This window comes from Aphanomyces invadans (genome assembly GCF_000520115.1).
Source record: "Aphanomyces invadans strain NJM9701 unplaced genomic scaffold supercont1.5, whole genome shotgun sequence".
NCBI lineage: Eukaryota > Oomycota > Saprolegniomycetes > Saprolegniales > Verrucalvaceae > Aphanomyces > Aphanomyces invadans.
Window position 1 is genome coordinate 1268414 of NW_008580150.1, and position 15410 is coordinate 1283823.

Consider the following 15410-nt stretch of genomic DNA (forward strand, 5'->3'; position numbering starts at 1 on the left):
CAACCGGCCGACTTCACGCTTGGACCAGTGACTACTTCGACGGCAGCGAGCAATCCGTCCAGCGATGAACCAAGGCACTGAACCACAATCGCGTAAAGCTAGTTCTTTGGAGTGTGCCGTTGCTCTGGCTATGCGACTGAAGCTCGCCATGATCTGGTTTGACATGTTCGATGGTGTTTATGCAATTTTGAACATGAACGAATAAGGTGGGAAGACGTAGAAGACGCGCACGAACGACTACATCCCATACATACATTAGTATTATACTTACATTCCGGCATTATATCCCATACCTGGTGGTCGTGTCGTTTGCCGTGCCCAGGTTGACGGTGTCCCCCATCCGACGAAATCCGGCATTAGGTGCTTGGGGTATGAGTGGCTAGTCAGGCACACGTTGTTGCAAAGTTACATTCGCCATGCCAACCTCCGCTGCTACTACCAACACGGCCGTGGAATACGTTGAGCCCGGCCACCCAGCCGCCCACTCGCACCGCGCCGTTCGTCGTGCCATCATGATCACTATCATGTCGATCGTGGGGTACCCCGTCCTCCTCGCGCTGGCCATTTTCAAGTACGACTTCATCGTGTCGGTGTTTTCGCCCGCATCACAGTCGTCGATAAAGAAGCACCCAAAGTACAAGGATGCTTCGCTGTGGGCTCGTGTGTGGGCCGCACCCGTCGGCCAATTGTACCTCCGTGGTAATCTCGAGTTCCAGCTCCAGGAAGGGTACTGCATGCCCACGACCCTGCGAAACGTGCTCAAGTCGATTCCGACCGTTAACGCCAAGGACATTCCCGAAGCCAAGCCTGGTCCATCCACCCCGGAACGATACGCCGCCAAGATTGACGCCATCGGACACACCACTTCCACGGTCGTATTTGGAAGCGATGGCTATGACGCATTCATCGCAGCATTGAAGCGGGCAAACGATCCCAACTACCGTGTTGCACTCAACTTCTTACGGTCCCCCGTATTTGGCATCAACAGCCCATCGTTTGTGCCGCACAACTTGCTCCTTGCGTTGGCGGGCGGGCACTTTTCCAACATTGTTGGGTACGTCGAAGACGAAGATCTCGTCGCTGTGTTCGACGTGAACCACACGTATGGCCCCTTCTTTGTCGAGTCCCGGCGACTCTACGATGCAGTCAATGCGCACGACTTTCAGTCAGGAAAGACTCGGGCCCTCATCGTGTCGCAGTTGCATAAGAGCTAGGCCACGAGAGGCTCTACAACAGCCACCAAGCGTCTAGAATTGTTACGACGGGATATGTCCGTCAGCCCATTCTGTTCGACGTCGATCTAGGGGATTTCCAAAATAATCCAATCGTGCAAGCATGCAGCCGTCGCGCAACTCGTGTCCGTCAATCAGGGTTTTCATCGGTCATCCTCGTCGGACCTAGATGGGGCCAAGTCATGTAGGTCCATTGAAACAATTGTAACCATGGCTGTGTTCGGCCCCCATGTCATGCATCATCGACCCCCTTCGCCGCAGCAAGTTTACAGGCGAGGCTCAACGGCCTCGAGTGCGCGAGGGACGGATGCCAAGATAATGCAAAGTGATGCGTCGAAGGATTCGCGTTGGCCAGGCCACTGTCATCTTGTCGGGTGTACGAGGTCTGATACGATTAGAGCACGGGGCATGCCTGATTGTACGTCGACTGCTCGAACAGCTTCGTAGAGGCGAGTGGAAGGGACGAGGTATGGCCCATAGTCGTGGTTCACATCGAACACCACAACGAGGTCTACATCCTCCAAGTATCCCACGATGTTGGCGAAATGACCGCCAAGGATCGCCATGAGCATGACGTGCGGCAGAAACGAAGGACCATCCATGCCAAATAACGCAGGATGCAAGAAGTTCATCGCGACGCGGACGTTCGTGTCGTTCGATCGCTTGATCGCGTCAAGAAAAACGTCGTAGGAGGCGTTGCCGTACACAATCGTCGACGAAGTGAACCCAACGCTGTCGAGTTTTGTTTGGAACTGTTGAGCTGTCCAAGGTCCAGGTTGGGCCTCTGGAATGTGCTCCAGAGGTACCGATGGAATCGATTTGAGGACGTTGCGGAGAGTGGTCGGCGCGCAGTAGCCTTCACGTCGCTGAAATTCGAGCTGCCTGTCGAGGTACAGCTGTCCAACGGGACGCTCCCATGCACGCTGCAGCAAAGCAGGGTCTTTGTAGTGACGTCCATTTGTGCTGCGTTTCTCGATGGAAGGTTTCGACGCGGGTGTGAGTGCTGTGGTGAGCATGTCGCGATGGAACAAGTACAAGTACAGGAGGCAAGGGATCCCAACGACCACGGACAGGACGAAGACGGTAACTGCACCAACGATATGCACCGGGAAGAGCAACACAGACACAATCAATGATCCCTTGCCAGGAGCGGTGGCAGGGTGTGCAGGGTCGGCGTACTTCAAGGCCATATTGGTTGTGTCGCTTCAGTCAAGTGCCAAAACCACCGTTTTGTCAAGAATGCTGGGCGATTTTTCCCATCCTTTGGGACAAACTGTCAATCAAAACATTCAAACAAAATATATCGCGGTGGTGCTGCAGTAAAAAATTTCATGGTACGAAAAATATTATTTTCAACTGTTGAATTTATAAAAAATTTCAGACGAGTCCTTTTTCCCCTGTTTGGTCGAGTGGGAAATTCCATCCGACGACAAACACTTCGAGCCACGTCGACAACTTCGCAACGTCATCCTCGCGTGCTTGCGATGGAGAGTCCCTGCGGGCCCATTTACGCTAAGAAGAACGATATCTCGACTGTCAAGATAGAGGCGCGGGAGGCCACGCTCGCTCAATTCGCATGCCATTCATTTTGACATTCACTTGCTTCGTTGGCGGGTCCACCATGCGCCCTATCGAAAATCAAGAGTCCGTCTGCGGTTGCGATTCAGCCAACTGCGATTACTGGCTAGCGCTTACCAATATGAAGATTAGGTTGCGACGGTGACACGGAGGGCCGCCAAAGTGGCCGACGCACGTGTACAGGACGACCGTCTTCAAACGTCGCATTGACGCATATGTATTGACGAGAGCAACGGCATAATCCGGATAATTATCCGATAGCCTTCGAGGTAAACCAATTTGGCGGATCGACAGAGGAGAGACATCATGGCGTTCGAGTGGAGCAACGAAGAAGAATCGTACGTTCCGGTGGAGTCCCCTGGAAGAGATGCATTGATTGTGCTCATCGACGTGCGGCGGTCGATCTTTGATTTGTCGGACGACCCGTCCAAGACGTGGTTCCAAACGTGCATTGACATGCTTGTGCGATACCTCAAGTCGAAAGTGATTGCGAACGACAACTCGCTCTTGGGTGTGTGCTTCTTTGGCACGGTACGGGCTCCTGTCGCAAATCGTTTGCTGCTCCACGCTGTCCGGTAGAAACAAGTGAAAAACATCAATTCCCTCGACCACGTCTACGAGCTGCAAGAAATTGGATATCCGTCTGCACGACGCATCAAACAGCTCACCGAGCTCGTCTCGCCCAAGTTTAACTTCGAACGCGAGTTTGGCAGCATGGCGTCCACGGACCAAGTGTCGTTGAGCAATGCTCTGTGGCACTGCAGTCTCGCGTTCGCCAACGCTGGGTACACAACCCACCCGCCGTTGCATGATTCACATGCACATTCAATCTGCTAGACTGAAGAAGCAAGACACCCAAACGATTTGGATCCTCACAAATAGCGACGACCCGAGTGCCGGGAACGCGGACGAGCGCAATCGTATCCACGAACAGTTCAAAAATCAACTGGAGCTCCATCGGACGCTGAACCTGTTCCACATGCCTCCTTCTAGTACGATCCATCCCCACTGATACCTGCCATGACCATGTGCTGTTGTTGTTTCCAGGCACATCAAGCTTTGACTTGTCCTCGTTCTACCATACCATGTTTTATGATGCGTCTAACGCCACGGCACCCGACACCGCGGACGGCCTCGCCAAGCAAGCCGCGTTTGCCATCCACACGTACGAAGACATGATGGAGGAGTCGCTGCGCAAACGCTACCGCAAGCGGCGTTTGGCTACACTGCGCTTTTCCATCACCAAGACGGTCAAGTTGAGCGTCGAGGTGTACGCGCTGCGAGTCCGACAAATGAAGCCGTCGCCTGTTCACCTGGACGCCGAAACAAACGTGCCATTGCAGTCCGTGACCAAGTGGCTGTGCAACCACACGGGCAGCTTCCTGACCAGTGATCAAATCAACACGTACCTTCCGTACGGCGGCCATCGCGTGTACTTAACCAAAGATGACATGGTCCAAATCAAGCGCTTTGACGCCGCAGGTGGAGTAAGCGTGGGGAATAGCCATATCAACAGGGGCTGCTGTAGGGGTGCAATTGCTCGGATTCGAGCCCACGTCGGTCCTTCGACTGCACGAAAACGTTCGCCCGCCGTACTTTTTGTTTCCCACAGATGTACGTGATGAGCAATGCACTCGTGTGGATGGCGTATCATGGGATGCTCTATCTCGTCGCGAGCATTCCATACCAAGGGCTTGATCCATTGCGTTGTGTAGGAAGACATTGCTGGGAGTAGCGCGGCGTTTGTGGCGCTGCATCGTTCTATGACGACCAAGGACAAGGTGGCCGTGTGTCGATTCAGCATGCGCGACAACTCGCCGCCGCGCGTGGCGGCGCTGCTAGCACAAGTGAGTCCTTGATCGCACGTGTGGTCGACACACTGTCCTGGACAGGACGAAGTGAACGATGACCAAGGACAAGTGCAACCGATGGGATTCCAAGTGATCTTTCTCCCATTTCTCGACGACATTCGTCCGCTTCGAGCGCCACAGCAACAAGGTTTGCTGTGTTGGTGGGATGCCACGTCACGATTGTTGTGCTCATAGCGACATCGACCCAAGTGGACGCTGCGTGCCAGGTGATCCGATCGCTGACCCTGTCGACCATGCCATCGTTCCAAAACCCCGGTACCTTTGACACCACCACGACGGAGTCGTGAAATGACATGACGTGGCAGAGCTCCAGAAGCACTACGCTAGCATTCAAGCACTTGCGCTGGACGAAGACGTGCTGGCATTCGACGATAAGGACGACTCGACACTTCCTGATGCGGCTGGTTTTGCGCGCAAAAAAGTTGTGGTAGGTAACGATCTCGTTCATCCGCGTCCTAGACAAATGGCATGGATGGATGGCTCATACGAGACCGTAGGCCGCTGTCGAGGCATTCAAAGAAGCGTGTGGCGGCGACGAGCTGCACAAGGAATCAGTCAAGCGAAAGGTGCGTCCGGACCACGCCTACGTGGAGCCTCTGCGCACGAAAGCGTATTCAGGGGCAGTCCAATGTTGAAACACGTGCTACGATGTGTGGTGCTCTAGGCTGCTGCGGCGCCAAAGCGTGAAAAGAACAAGGTGACCAAAACGGAAGACGACGACGTGGATTGCAGTGTCGAGACGTACAAAACGCTGGCGGCGTCGGGGGTGCTGGCCAAGAAGACTGTCGTCGAGCTCAAACGATTTCTCTCGCAGCATGGGTTGAGCACAGCGGGGAAGAAGGCCGACTTGCTCGCGACCGCGATGGAGTTTTTACAGACACAATAGGCGCCGAGAGTTGGATGGCTCGGTTATGTGAATGAAAACGTAGCTAAGAGAGGCACGTGGTCGCTACCGTGGACAGAGTTTGGGATGCCGTTTTGATTCGTGGCCGCATTGCTGGGGAGCGATGCCTGCCAACCTTCCGGCCCGTCTTCACTCCGCAGCGCCTCTTCCGATGGAATCTCGAGCACCGAGTCGGGTCGCAAGTGCTCGGACGAGAACCTGCATGATCCAAATCAGCACACGGTCGCGATAACGTTTGTCAAACCGTACCAGATATAATCGATGGTCCAACACCTTCGAAAGTTGACGGTCGTGTGGGGCGGCTCGTTTCCGCCGCTCTCGACTTGCTCTGCGCTGGATGCTGACCCGTCTCCAATGCAATAGTTGGCGTAGGCGCTCTTCATCGAGCATTTCGGTCTAGAGTACGTCGATCAGGGAGTGAATGTCGAGCCAACGGCGATGTGGCGAGGGCAAGTCTGCATCAGTCGGTCGTTCGATACCTCAGAAACGAGTTCTCCATATAGCGATATAGCAGAGACGACGGGGAGTTGTTAAAGTCGCCGCATACCACAACCTAGTTTGCACCAACACGAGGTTCATCGCGTTGAGTGCAATCGTGACAACGTACGGGGACAGTGTGCCCGGCGGGAAGCCTGTATTTGGCGTGTATGGCATCCGCCATGTCGTTCATTTCGCGGTTCAGCTCGATCAGTTGCTTCAGCTGGTGGTCGACCTTTGCGCTGTTCCACCACAAGTGCGTGGTACCAACGAGAACCAGCTCGGACGTGGCTATCTCCTCGAGCAGCACCAGCAGCGCCACGCGGTCGTGTTCGTCCGAGAAGTTGACGCTCTCAACTTCCTTGAGCGAAAACTTGGACTGCCGAAAGAACAAACCACACCCATCCAACTTCTTCTGGCCACTCCATTCCGAGACGTGGCCAGACGGTCGCTTCACGTATACACTGTCGTACCCGAGCTCGAGGAAGGTCGGGCGAAAGTACGTCCAGTAGTCACTCAGTTCTTCAAGGCAAAGTACGTCGGCTTGCAACGACGTCAGCTGCCGGACCAGGATCTCCTTGCGAGTTGTCCACTCCAGCACCGTCGGCTGGACGTATGGAAACCTGTCGGGTTTGGCCAAGTTGCTTGCCAAGATGTTCAACTGGGCAATGGAGAACGACGAAGCGGCGCTGGGATGCACGGCTGCTTTCACGATGGATGGGACGATCGGCATGACGGGCGTAGACATGTTGGACATCGACCGGTGGAAGTGTTGGGCGGCACTCCGCACGACCCCCATGCACTTCAGCGTTCTGACAGTACATCCGACAGCAGCCATCCCAATCCGGATAATATTTTGCCAGCCAATCAGCGGTCGCGGCGGTCGCGGCCATTGGATCGACGGCGGCATACCTTCTCGAGCACATACACGACCATGGCGACGTTCCAAACCCTTCCCACTTCCTCGTGGGCCGACGAAGTTGACGACTTCGAAGTGCCGGTGCCTGTTGCTGCGTACGTGTCACCATAAAGATGCCCTTGGCTTGCAAGCCTTCGGGACCTGTTCATTTCCTGACGATCCGACTTGTCCCTCGATGAAATTAGCCCTGCCGCTGCTGCTCCGGTTCGCGAAGTTGCCACCCGCGTGGAATCCCCGCGCCGCTTGACGTCCCCCCGTAACAGTCGTCCAGGTCAACATGATGACTACGATGCACCTGGTCATGGTGCACGGGGACGTCGCTACAGTGGCGACAACTTCGACAGGCGCGACAAGCTTCCTGTGCCCGACGTCGGCCCGTTCAAGGTACGTCTGGACAAACGCTATAGCGCCCTGAACTTCACTATCTTGACATGTAGAGCTATGTGGGTAACTTGCCATACGCTGTCCATCCAGACGATCTCGTCGACTTGTTCGCCGGGTGCAACATTCAAGACATCCGCCTCCCACAGGACCACTCCGGTCGCCCCAAGGGCTTTGCGTACGTGGAGTTCGGGGACCGCGAGTCGTTGATGCGCGCACTCGAGCTCGACGGCGAGGTAAGAAGTTCATGTTGACGTGCACGAATCGACTCAGTACTGACGTGACTATATGTTGTGGCATGCACAGACGTTGAACCAACGTACAATTCGCGTCGACGTCGCCGGTGATAGAAAGGGTGGCCGCAACGACAATGGATTCTTTCATAAGCGCGATGGCGGTGATCGCTACGGCGGCGATCGCTACCAACGCGAAGATCGATATGGGCGTGACGACCGAGGCCCACAACGAAGCGATGGCCACTGGGGCGCTGACCGCCGTCGTGAAAACCGCGGAGATCGCCGCGCCCCGTACGTCTCGTCATCTTTCACAATCTTGCAAAACTCGAACAAGTGAAATTGCGTTGATAGTCGTGACGACATCGACCACCAACCCACTGCCCCTGCCGAACGACCCAAATTGACGCTCAAGCCCCGCACCAAGTCCAAAGAAGACGTCGTAGAAGGCGGTGCGCGACCGGCTAATGTTTTCGGCGACGCCAAGCCTCGCGATGAGACCAAAGTCAAAGCATCTGCCGACCGACCTGCTGCGATGGATGCCCGCCTAGAGTCTGGCGATCGACGGTTCTTTCGTGTTTTTGTTGTGAAAAGAACTCATGGACGTGATCAGGGACCAAGGCGGTCGTGGTGGCCGTGGCCGTGGTGACAAGGGTGGCCGTGGCGGTGAACCCACCAAGCCGAGCCGATCGGATGGCGACTGGGGCCGCGGAGGTGCTTCCACTGCAACAGCTTCCACAGAGGACAAGAAGACTAAGAAGCCCCCCAAGGCCGAGAAAGACATTACCAAGGTACTTGAGGACAAGGGCCGTGGCATGCTAACGTTGTGGCGACCGTAGGCGGCGATGTTCAAGCCAGTGGCGGCCTCGACCAAGGTGGTGAATGCGTTTTCGCTGTTGAACGACTCGGACTCGGATTAGTCGCAGTAGTAGGCACAGTTGGGCGGTGGATAATTGTACAACATGGAACAAAACGAACGCCCGTGCACATTACATAGTGAACGTGAAGTCGCAGCCGCCAAAGCCGAGGCGGATCGGCTTGGAAAAGTCGAGTCGCACGGCCACGCGGGACTTGAGGTTGCGGCCGTTGAGTTTCGTCCCATTCGTACTGTTTTGATCGGTAATGTAAATGTGGTCGTCGTCAGCATTCCACCGCAGCTATCGTGATTTTGAGAGGGTGGTCGGTCGAGTGGAAGAAACCACTTACTTCGGCGTGGGACGTCGATATTTCTGGATCCTTCGGCAAGCTCAGGCCATGCGGGGCCTTGTACTTCTTGCCCGAAGATCTACCGATATGACAGGTGCGATTAGCGTCCTACGAAGAAGCATGCTGTGACTTGTTCAAGCACGAGCGAGGTTTTGATCGCGAGAGAGAGTACCATGGCGAGGACTAGTGTGAACCGTTGACCCGAGTAGACACCGCCAGTGCAGACAATATGAATGGTTTTCATTTCACCATAGGAGCGTCGCTCGTGGACTGTCGTCCCAAGAACATCAACCGATTGCTTCACTTCACGCTTGACGTCAGCGACGAGAGATGGTTCTTGTGTCAGAGTTATGTCGTCAGTCGGTGATGAGCGAAGTTCAGAACCTTCTGACAAACTCGCAAGAATTTTTTTCTTGGCTTGTGCTGCTTCTTCTCTGAATGCGGTGATGAGTTCTTCTCCTCGTGTGCGGATGGTCTATAGTGATGCATTCAGTTCGCCTGTTCAAGATGTGCCTTCGTCTGTACTTGTACGGCTTGATCTCGTTGCGCTTCCAGAAACTCCATCACTGTCTGGGGTTTGTCTTTTCCTGGCGTTGGGGTAACAGGGGTTTGCAATGCAGAATGCTGACTTTCACCGTTCGATTGATCTGTCTCGTCATTCAACGCAGCACTTCCTGTACACGTGCTATCCATGAATGTCCTCGTCATCACACATAATGATCATGCATGTACCTCGATGGCTTCCTCCGTCTGTGCTCGATGCTGCAGCCTTCCTCTTCGCGCCACGGGCCATCTTGGTGACAATTCGAATTCAAGACTGGGGGTGTCCGGTTAAACGTGGATGTTATCCGGATAGGTGGGCTCCTGGATATTCGTCCAGCATGTCCAACGAGCGGCAAAAGGGGGTCGTGGTGAGCAAGGCGATCGCTTATGGGTCCGTGGCGACATATTTGGGCCGCAAGTCCGAGGAGACCAAGACGCATCGATGGCACATTTACGTGCGGGGCATCGCGAACGAAGATTTGTCCTACATGATCAGCAAGGTCGTGATCAGTCTCCACAGCAGTTTTGCCAACCCCGTGCGAGGTATTACAACAACCAGGCACACCGAGCATGGAGCTCGGTCCATTGCGTTCTCGATATCAGCAGACACCTTTCCCGATCTTGTGCCGGATGGATCGTTGAACCCGTCCTCTTTTGTAGTGTTGACGGAGCCGCCGTACGAAGTGTCCGAGTACGGCTGGGGCGAATTCGAGACGCGCATTCAAATCCATTTCCAAGATCCAGACGAAAAACCCGTCGACAAGATTCACATGCTCGTGCTTTACCCGCCGGGGAATCAAATTGCGTCCACAAAGAAAGTACGTGCGAGCACGCCCTTCCATGCAACGACAACCCGTCTATCATCACGATTGTCATCGTAGCCAGTTGTGTCGGAATTCTACGACGAGCTCGTGTTTAACGAACCGACCGAGTTTATGTACAAGAAACTGATGACTGGTACTGTGCTGCATCCACTCACTCCTTGTCCAGATCGAATGCGATTCCTCAACCTTGCATGCTTCAAACTTGACCACGACACAGGTCCAGAGAAGCAAGCTCCGCCCAATCCGTTGCAAGAGTATTGGCCAGTCTACTCGGAAGCGCAGGACCTGAAGCTCCTCGCTGACGCCGACGCGTTCATCTCGCGAGAACTGGCCATGGTCAAAGCGCTGCTCGTAGAGGCCGACATCGAAGCCAAAGAAGTCAAGGAAAAGCTACAACAGCTGCAGGCGCAGGTTGTGCCCAAAAAGTCATCCAAGCCACCTGCCTTGGGATATCCATAGTCGATCATAGTCTTTATGCGCTCTTGTCAAAGTGCCTCACTTGGCGCATACGGTGGAGCCAACTTCCCCGTTTTCCGTGGGGTTGACTGGTGGGCTCTTGGCGGCACCGCGCACATGGCAAGCACAAAACGTCGACAATTCTTGGCTGCACACACCGCCGCTATTGTCGGTCGAGCACGCGTCAATGCAGCCACATCAAGCCCAACACATGGGGCAGGTCGTGGTGGGCATGATTCATCGGGGTGTCGCTGGTAGACTGGAGCCCTCGAAGCCAACAACTGTATATGCAGCGGGCGCTACGACCTCATGCATTTTGTGAACTTGTACAAGAAGACAGTGACGGCGCCGAGCGCACGTGTTGTCCGCTTAAGAGCCCATCGCCTCGCTCGTCGCGCAGTGAGCGAGTGGCGGGGTCGGCCAACCGATCACTGTCTGCCTTAACGTTATCAAAAGATGTGGGTCACTCCTTTCAACCAGAACGGGGTCCATTTAACTGTCGGTGGAAGCATTTTACCATGACTCGACAAGTTTTCAAGTCGTACAGTTGATTGTCGCGTGCGCTGGCATCGCCGTCCATTGGACTTTCAACTGCCACAACGATCGCCCCTGTTTAGTTCTCTCCAGCAAACCAGGCAAACGTGGCATGTTTCTGAACGCCAGCGACGACGAATAGGCGACGCGCCCAAGTTGTGGACTGTACTGCTGCGACCACAACAACTAAGCTCGCATGGTCTCCTAACCATAAATCACAAGGACAGCCCAAGACCAAACTCGAAGACAAAGATCCATGACGATTGCCCGCCAACCTACCTTGTATCGACATGATGTATCATTGCAACCCAAATTTGGACGTGTAAGCGTTATGAACAACGACTACACTGTTTGCATGGGGCAGTTGATTCACGGGACTTCTGTCGATGCCCATGGAAACCTTGCATCACTTTGTGGAAAATCACCGGCATCCGTGCAGTGGCATGCGCAGGCACCGCTAGACTTATCGAACGCACCGTCCATTTTGCCGGGCGTGATGTGTGCGACTCCACACAGCTTGACGAACAAGGTCGGTTACTACCTGAAAGGGCAGGCGTTTCATTCGTAACCGATTCGAACCTTTTGGATGCCATGACTCGAGGTGGAGGCAACGATGGATTGGACGAGTCCGAGCCAATGTGCCCCTGAAGATTGAATCTTCCAAAACGGCCGCTGTGCTATGTCACTTCATCGGCTCATGGATTCCTCAAGCTCACTGAACGAGGAGGCATGGGATGCCACGACGGGCAGGTCATGACGATACCGCCGGACCTCGAATGCGCCTCGGTCGAACCTGTGCAGTTGACATCTAAGCACGTTGGTGGCCTTCCCGTGGAAGTACTAAAGGCACAGCTTTGCACGAGCCCGAATCCAACGGCATCGCACGACCCTGCCATCCAGTCCCAGACACATCCATCCAAACCGACGTCCGACGTTCCCCTCATGCTCTTTGTCTTTTCTGGCATCATGGCGTCGTTCACAATTAATGGGATGGCGCTGGAAAGCCTGACCAGCATCCACGCCATCGGAGAGAATACGCTCACGCTGATCACGGCGGTCCTGTACGCCATGGTTGGGTTGGGTCTCAAACGCGCGTCAAGAGAGCCCCCGTCGACGCTCCCCACCAAGTACTACCTCTTCCTCTCTGCCCTCACCTTCGCGTCCACGATGGCGTCGGTGTTCGCGCTCCGATATGTGTCCTTTATCACCCGAATCCTGGGCAAATCGTGCAAATCGATTCCGGTCATGGTGCTTGGAGTTCTCTTGGGTAAACGATACCCTGTCAAAAAGTACGTGTCTGTCGTGCTGCTGTGCCTTGGAGTCGCTGTCTTCCTCGCGGGATCTGCCCACCATCACCAAGGCGCCGCACGTGCTCCCATGTCGGCCGCAGCCAGCCCCAACGCCTTGCCTCCGACACAGACATCCGCTACCGCCCCAGCGGACGATCCAGCAAATCTCGCGATTGGCATGGCCCTCCTCTTGGTGTCCTTGTTTTGTGACGGGGCGACGGGGGCGCTGGAAGACAAGTATGTACACGAGTACGCAGTTGGCGCGTTCGACCTCATGTTTTACCTCAACGGGTACAAGGCACTGTGGGCGTGCATGGGGGTCGTGGCGTCGGGCGAGCTGCCCAACGTAATCTCCACAGTCACTGTGTCCATCCTGCCGTTGGTTGCCCTGAGCCTCAGCGGCGCATTCGGTCAAGCGTTTGTGTTTTTCAGCATCAGCAAATTCGGCGCGCTTACCACGGCCATCGTTGGCACCATGCGCAAAGTTTTGAGTGTAGCGCTGTCTGTCGCGCTGTTTCACCACGATTTAAGCAGCATGCAAATCGTGGGACTTGCAGTTGCTTTTGGCGCAATTGGACTCAATTGGGTTCGACTCGACCTGGCTCCGTGGACGCCTTGTTGGTCGCGTGGTCGGTTGGAGCTCCACGTCGTCGCGACCGACGGCGACGAGGTGGTGCAGCTCATGCCTGCTTCCACGGGCCCTGAAGAGATGGAAACGAATCATGAGCTAAACGAGCCGTCCAAGTGCACTGCAGAGAATATCAAGGCCATGCAAGCTCTCGCACGGTGGGACCGAGCAACTGCCCCCACGTCGACATCACATTGCAGTACGAGCGCCGTTTAATCGTAATTCAAATAGTTCGTCCAACGATTTCCTTGAGTACTGCCTGGGTGAACCATCGTCAAAACTTCTTCTGACGTTTCAAATTGCAGTCGCCGCTGAAGTTGTTAACGGTGGATGATGCCAGCCTCCGACAACGCGCCACCCCCCAAGACGCTTGCTTCGGTCAGCTCACCTGCATGGGAGCTGGGGGACGAACGCTTTATACGACAAATCCGCGGCAGACGCACGAGGTTTCACGATACCACAACACAGCCAACCTCACGTTCCAAGTTGCTCGCCTCAGTACTTGTCTGCACATTGGGTAGAAGTAGTCGCTCATACATGAGGTCACCTGAAAGGTTACATGTGCATGACGCATGTGTGCCATCCACATACACACCACGGGCCACATATGCGCTCGACGACGTCGAGTCTTGGGAGTGACCTTGCACCGCAGAGATCGTACAATTCAAAGCGGACTGACCACGAATAACAAAGAAATCTGTCGGACGTTGCGAACGACATCGTACGATGCAACAGGGTGAGCAAAACGGATGTGTATTCTGCCATCACAGCCGGGACGACTTGGTCTACTTCTTGGGGAGTTCTTCTTCAAATGCGAGACTGCACGTTGTCCACGTGGCACCGACACCAGCCCCGGCACCGAAACCTGTGAGGGCCGCACGACCCGCACCCGTGCGGGCCAAGACGAGAGACGTCACGCCACCCGCGACTAACCCGGCGGAGAAGTTGACGACAAAACTTTCGACGCACTTGTCCCACTTCTCCGAGATGCGGTATTCCGACGGCGTCTTCACGTCGTTCTCAATGGTGACCTTGGCAGCAGGCACGGCCACGTCCTTCTTCGCGCTGGCGGCATTTGTTTGGGGAGCGGCGCTCGACTCGGTCATGACGAAGGAGGTTGGTCACTTTCGGGAATGCGTTGACGTCGGCAATCTGCTCGTGTGGTTTTTGCACCAGGGATTGGTCAATAAAATCCACCAATCCCCACCATCCATGCTCCATTTATAACCAATCCAATCGCCCAATTTTGAACAAGCGTTCTGAATTGGAGAAAATAATTCGTGCACGTGATTGGCTGATTTTGTCCAATCAGACGCAATGATTTCCCTCATGCCAAAGCACTGGTGTTTGTGACACCTCCATTTTCGACCGGCTAAGGCCATGTTCGCGAGATCCATCAAGACGGCGGTGCCGCGGGCGGCCCGTAGCTTTGCGTAAGTCCCCTCCTAGCATGAGATGCAGTTTGTGTCTTGATGTCTGAACATCGACTGTTTCTTTAGCCATCGCGTGGAAGTCGTGTTGAAAGAAGATGTCCCAAAACTCGGGTTTCGCGGCGACGTTGTGTCTGTCAAGGCCGGGTACGCGCGCAACTTCTTGTACCCTGAAAAGAAGGCTGTGTACGCAACCAAGCTCAACTTGTCTGCGTACAAAGTTGAAAAGGTCCCGACCGAAGACGACGGGTTCGACCCTGAACGGGAGCGCATTCGCGAACTCATCATTAAGCGGTTGACGTCGGTCACGTTGAAAATGAAGCGCCATTGTATGACCCCCAAACCCAACACCAAGTTCCCTGTCACGGCACAGAACATTGTGGACAAACTCGAGTCGCAGCACGGGATCAAGGTCGGCATCGCCCGCGTCGTCTTGCCTGAAATGATCAAACTGACCGGGAACCACAACGTCAAGATCCGCGTCGACGACTGGATCGACGACGAATTTGAAGCGGCTCAGCAAGCTGCAGCTGCCGCTGGCGAGACCGTCGTGGCGCCCGTCAACCCGGACGCCCCTGTCAACGTGTCTACCCAGACAGTTCTGCAGCAGTTTGCTACCGATCGCTACAACACGTCTGCCACCCACACCGAAGATAAAGTGTCGGCGGTGCCGGAAGTCGACTCGAGCAAGCGACGACTGGTAACCCTTAAGGTTCTCGTGGAACGACGTTAATTCAACCTTGGGTTGTGCATCTTGGAATTGCTGCCCAGCCTATACAACCTCCAGACAAGCAGCATACTCGCCAACCGTGGCGGCGAGTTGCTCGCAGTCGTCTCTCTCGATGCATGTATTGTACTGATCCATCCACAGGGGGCGCACAGACTCGTCATCGTCCAGACGAGGA

General features: G+C 54.9%; 10 protein-coding genes across 23 annotated transcripts; 6 read left to right on the forward strand and 4 right to left on the reverse strand.

Annotated features, from left to right (window-relative positions):
• Positions 1-351: 351 nt before the first annotated feature.
• Positions 352-1474, forward strand: H310_03418 (hypothetical protein). The gene has a single exon (XM_008867260.1). It carries the CDS (start codon positions 417-419, stop codon positions 1212-1214), a length of 798 nt encoding a protein of 265 aa, XP_008865482.1. The 5' UTR covers positions 352-416; the 3' UTR covers positions 1215-1474.
• Positions 1475-1488: 14 nt separating this feature from the next.
• H310_03419 (hypothetical protein) lies at positions 1489-2445 on the reverse strand. Its single transcript, XM_008867261.1, has one exon. The coding sequence runs from the start codon at positions 2420-2422 to the stop codon at positions 1595-1597; it is 828 nt and encodes a 275-aa protein (XP_008865483.1). The 5' UTR covers positions 2423-2445; the 3' UTR covers positions 1489-1594.
• A 210-nt stretch (positions 2446-2655) lies between these two features.
• On the forward strand, positions 2656-5641 carry H310_03420 (hypothetical protein). Of its 6 annotated transcripts, XM_008867263.1 has the most exons (12): positions 2656-2876; positions 2943-3341; positions 3390-3595; positions 3648-3802; positions 3858-4292; positions 4339-4424; positions 4526-4657; positions 4703-4808; positions 4856-4936; positions 4987-5108; positions 5179-5247; positions 5346-5641. In XM_008867263.1, exons 2-12 carry the CDS (start codon positions 3117-3119, stop codon positions 5565-5567), a joined length of 1839 nt encoding a protein of 612 aa, XP_008865485.1. In that variant the 5' UTR covers positions 2656-2876; positions 2943-3116; the 3' UTR covers positions 5568-5641. The 6 variants fall into 6 exon arrangements, with proteins under 6 accessions (XP_008865485.1, XP_008865484.1, XP_008865486.1 ...); XM_008867262.1 differs by having other exon boundaries at positions 2656-3341; XM_008867264.1 differs by having other exon boundaries at positions 5179-5641.
• H310_03421 lies at positions 5382-6870 on the reverse strand. Of its 2 annotated transcripts, XM_008867268.1 has the most exons (4): positions 6193-6870; positions 6065-6138; positions 5835-5981; positions 5382-5783 (listed from the first exon to the last, which is right to left on the reverse strand). In XM_008867268.1, the coding sequence occupies exons 1-4, from the start codon at positions 6859-6861 to the stop codon at positions 5591-5593; spliced, it is 1083 nt and encodes a 360-aa protein (XP_008865490.1). In that variant the 5' UTR covers positions 6862-6870; the 3' UTR covers positions 5382-5590. The 2 variants fall into 2 exon arrangements, with proteins under 2 accessions (XP_008865490.1, XP_008865491.1); XM_008867269.1 differs by having other exon boundaries at positions 6065-6870.
• A 93-nt stretch (positions 6871-6963) lies between these two features.
• Positions 6964-8572, forward strand: H310_03422. 2 transcript variants are annotated; one of them, XM_008867270.1, is made up of 7 exons: positions 6964-7076; positions 7167-7365; positions 7419-7598; positions 7669-7889; positions 7950-8162; positions 8209-8386; positions 8435-8572. In XM_008867270.1, exons 1-7 carry the CDS (start codon positions 6997-6999, stop codon positions 8513-8515), a joined length of 1152 nt encoding a protein of 383 aa, XP_008865492.1. In that variant the 5' UTR covers positions 6964-6996; the 3' UTR covers positions 8516-8572. The 2 variants fall into 2 exon arrangements, with proteins under 2 accessions (XP_008865492.1, XP_008865493.1); XM_008867271.1 differs by having other exon boundaries at positions 7950-8386.
• Positions 8362-9740, reverse strand: H310_03423 (hypothetical protein). 6 transcript variants are annotated; one of them, XM_008867277.1, is made up of 6 exons: positions 9534-9740; positions 9327-9475; positions 9186-9276; positions 8974-9137; positions 8802-8880; positions 8362-8752 (listed from the first exon to the last, which is right to left on the reverse strand). In XM_008867277.1, the coding sequence occupies exons 1-6, from the start codon at positions 9592-9594 to the stop codon at positions 8736-8738; spliced, it is 561 nt and encodes a 186-aa protein (XP_008865499.1). In that variant the 5' UTR covers positions 9595-9740; the 3' UTR covers positions 8362-8735. The 6 variants fall into 6 exon arrangements, with proteins under 6 accessions (XP_008865499.1, XP_008865495.1, XP_008865498.1 ...); XM_008867273.1 differs by having other exon boundaries at positions 8802-8909; XM_008867276.1 differs by having other exon boundaries at positions 8802-8909; positions 9327-9486.
• Positions 9667-10998, forward strand: H310_03424. 2 transcript variants are annotated; one of them, XM_008867279.1, is made up of 4 exons: positions 9667-9887; positions 10005-10162; positions 10226-10301; positions 10386-10998. In XM_008867279.1, exons 1-4 carry the CDS (start codon positions 9683-9685, stop codon positions 10625-10627), a joined length of 681 nt encoding a protein of 226 aa, XP_008865501.1. In that variant the 5' UTR covers positions 9667-9682; the 3' UTR covers positions 10628-10998. The 2 variants fall into 2 exon arrangements, with proteins under 2 accessions (XP_008865501.1, XP_008865500.1); XM_008867278.1 differs by having other exon boundaries at positions 9668-9887; positions 10226-10998.
• Positions 10999-11768: 770 nt separating this feature from the next.
• Positions 11769-13318, forward strand: H310_03425 (hypothetical protein). Its single transcript, XM_008867280.1, has one exon. It carries the CDS (start codon positions 11888-11890, stop codon positions 13289-13291), a length of 1404 nt encoding a protein of 467 aa, XP_008865502.1. The 5' UTR covers positions 11769-11887; the 3' UTR covers positions 13292-13318.
• A 491-nt stretch (positions 13319-13809) lies between these two features.
• On the reverse strand, positions 13810-14224 carry H310_03426 (hypothetical protein). The gene has a single exon (XM_008867281.1). It carries the CDS (start codon positions 14179-14181, stop codon positions 13861-13863), a length of 321 nt encoding a protein of 106 aa, XP_008865503.1. The 5' UTR covers positions 14182-14224; the 3' UTR covers positions 13810-13860.
• Positions 14225-14426: 202 nt separating this feature from the next.
• On the forward strand, positions 14427-15369 carry H310_03427 (ribosomal protein L9). The gene is made up of 2 exons (XM_008867282.1): positions 14427-14508; positions 14575-15369. The coding sequence occupies exons 1-2, from the start codon at positions 14456-14458 to the stop codon at positions 15236-15238; spliced, it is 717 nt and encodes a 238-aa protein (XP_008865504.1). The 5' UTR covers positions 14427-14455; the 3' UTR covers positions 15239-15369.
• The last annotated feature ends 41 nt before the right edge of the window (positions 15370-15410 follow it).

Excerpts from the sequence above, each read along its gene's own strand:
- H310_03418 (XM_008867260.1), top strand. The coding sequence starts at position 417 with ATGCCAACCTCCGCTGCTACTACCAACACGGCCGTGGAATACGTTGAG.
- H310_03419 (XM_008867261.1), bottom strand. The coding sequence starts at position 2,422 with ATGGCCTTGAAGTACGCCGACCCTGCACACCCTGCCACCGCTCCTGGC.
- H310_03420 (XM_008867262.1), top strand. The coding sequence starts at position 3,117 with ATGGCGTTCGAGTGGAGCAACGAAGAAGAATCGTACGTTCCGGTGGAG. Across the intron at positions 3,342-3,389 it reads GTGTGTGCTTCTTTGGCACG|AAACAAGTGAAAAACATCAA; the intron begins GTACGGGCTCCT and ends GCTGTCCGGTAG. Across the intron at positions 3,803-3,857 it reads GTTCCACATGCCTCCTTCTA|GCACATCAAGCTTTGACTTG; the intron begins GTACGATCCATC and ends TGTTGTTTCCAG.
- H310_03421 (XM_008867268.1), bottom strand. The coding sequence starts at position 6,861 with ATGGGGGTCGTGCGGAGTGCCGCCCAACACTTCCACCGGTCGATGTCC. Across the intron at positions 6,139-6,192 it reads CCGCCGGGCACACTGTCCCC|GTTGTGGTATGCGGCGACTT; the intron begins GTACGTTGTCAC and ends GGTGCAAACTAG. Across the intron at positions 5,784-5,834 it reads TGGACCATCGATTATATCTG|GTTCTCGTCCGAGCACTTGC; the intron begins GTACGGTTTGAC and ends TGGATCATGCAG.
- H310_03422 (XM_008867270.1), top strand. The coding sequence starts at position 6,997 with ATGGCGACGTTCCAAACCCTTCCCACTTCCTCGTGGGCCGACGAAGTT. Across the intron at positions 7,077-7,166 it reads GTGCCGGTGCCTGTTGCTGC|CCCTGCCGCTGCTGCTCCGG; the intron begins GTACGTGTCACC and ends CGATGAAATTAG. Across the intron at positions 7,366-7,418 it reads CCGACGTCGGCCCGTTCAAG|AGCTATGTGGGTAACTTGCC; the intron begins GTACGTCTGGAC and ends CTTGACATGTAG.
- H310_03423 (XM_008867272.1), bottom strand. The coding sequence starts at position 9,594 with ATGGCCCGTGGCGCGAAGAGGAAGGCTGCAGCATCGAGCACAGACGGA. Across the intron at positions 8,910-8,973 it reads TCACACTAGTCCTCGCCATG|GACGCTAATCGCACCTGTCA; the intron begins GTACTCTCTCTC and ends GCTTCTTCGTAG. Across the intron at positions 8,753-8,801 it reads TATCGACGTCCCACGCCGAA|CTGCGGTGGAATGCTGACGA; the intron begins GTAAGTGGTTTC and ends AAATCACGATAG.
- H310_03424 (XM_008867278.1), top strand. The coding sequence starts at position 9,683 with ATGTCCAACGAGCGGCAAAAGGGGGTCGTGGTGAGCAAGGCGATCGCT. Across the intron at positions 9,888-10,004 it reads TTTTGCCAACCCCGTGCGAG|TGTTGACGGAGCCGCCGTAC; the intron begins GTATTACAACAA and ends CCTCTTTTGTAG. Across the intron at positions 10,163-10,225 it reads AAATTGCGTCCACAAAGAAA|CCAGTTGTGTCGGAATTCTA; the intron begins GTACGTGCGAGC and ends TTGTCATCGTAG.
- H310_03425 (XM_008867280.1), top strand. The coding sequence starts at position 11,888 with ATGGGATGCCACGACGGGCAGGTCATGACGATACCGCCGGACCTCGAA.
- H310_03426 (XM_008867281.1), bottom strand. The coding sequence starts at position 14,181 with ATGACCGAGTCGAGCGCCGCTCCCCAAACAAATGCCGCCAGCGCGAAG.
- H310_03427 (XM_008867282.1), top strand. The coding sequence starts at position 14,456 with ATGTTCGCGAGATCCATCAAGACGGCGGTGCCGCGGGCGGCCCGTAGC. Across the intron at positions 14,509-14,574 it reads CGGGCGGCCCGTAGCTTTGC|CCATCGCGTGGAAGTCGTGT; the intron begins GTAAGTCCCCTC and ends CTGTTTCTTTAG.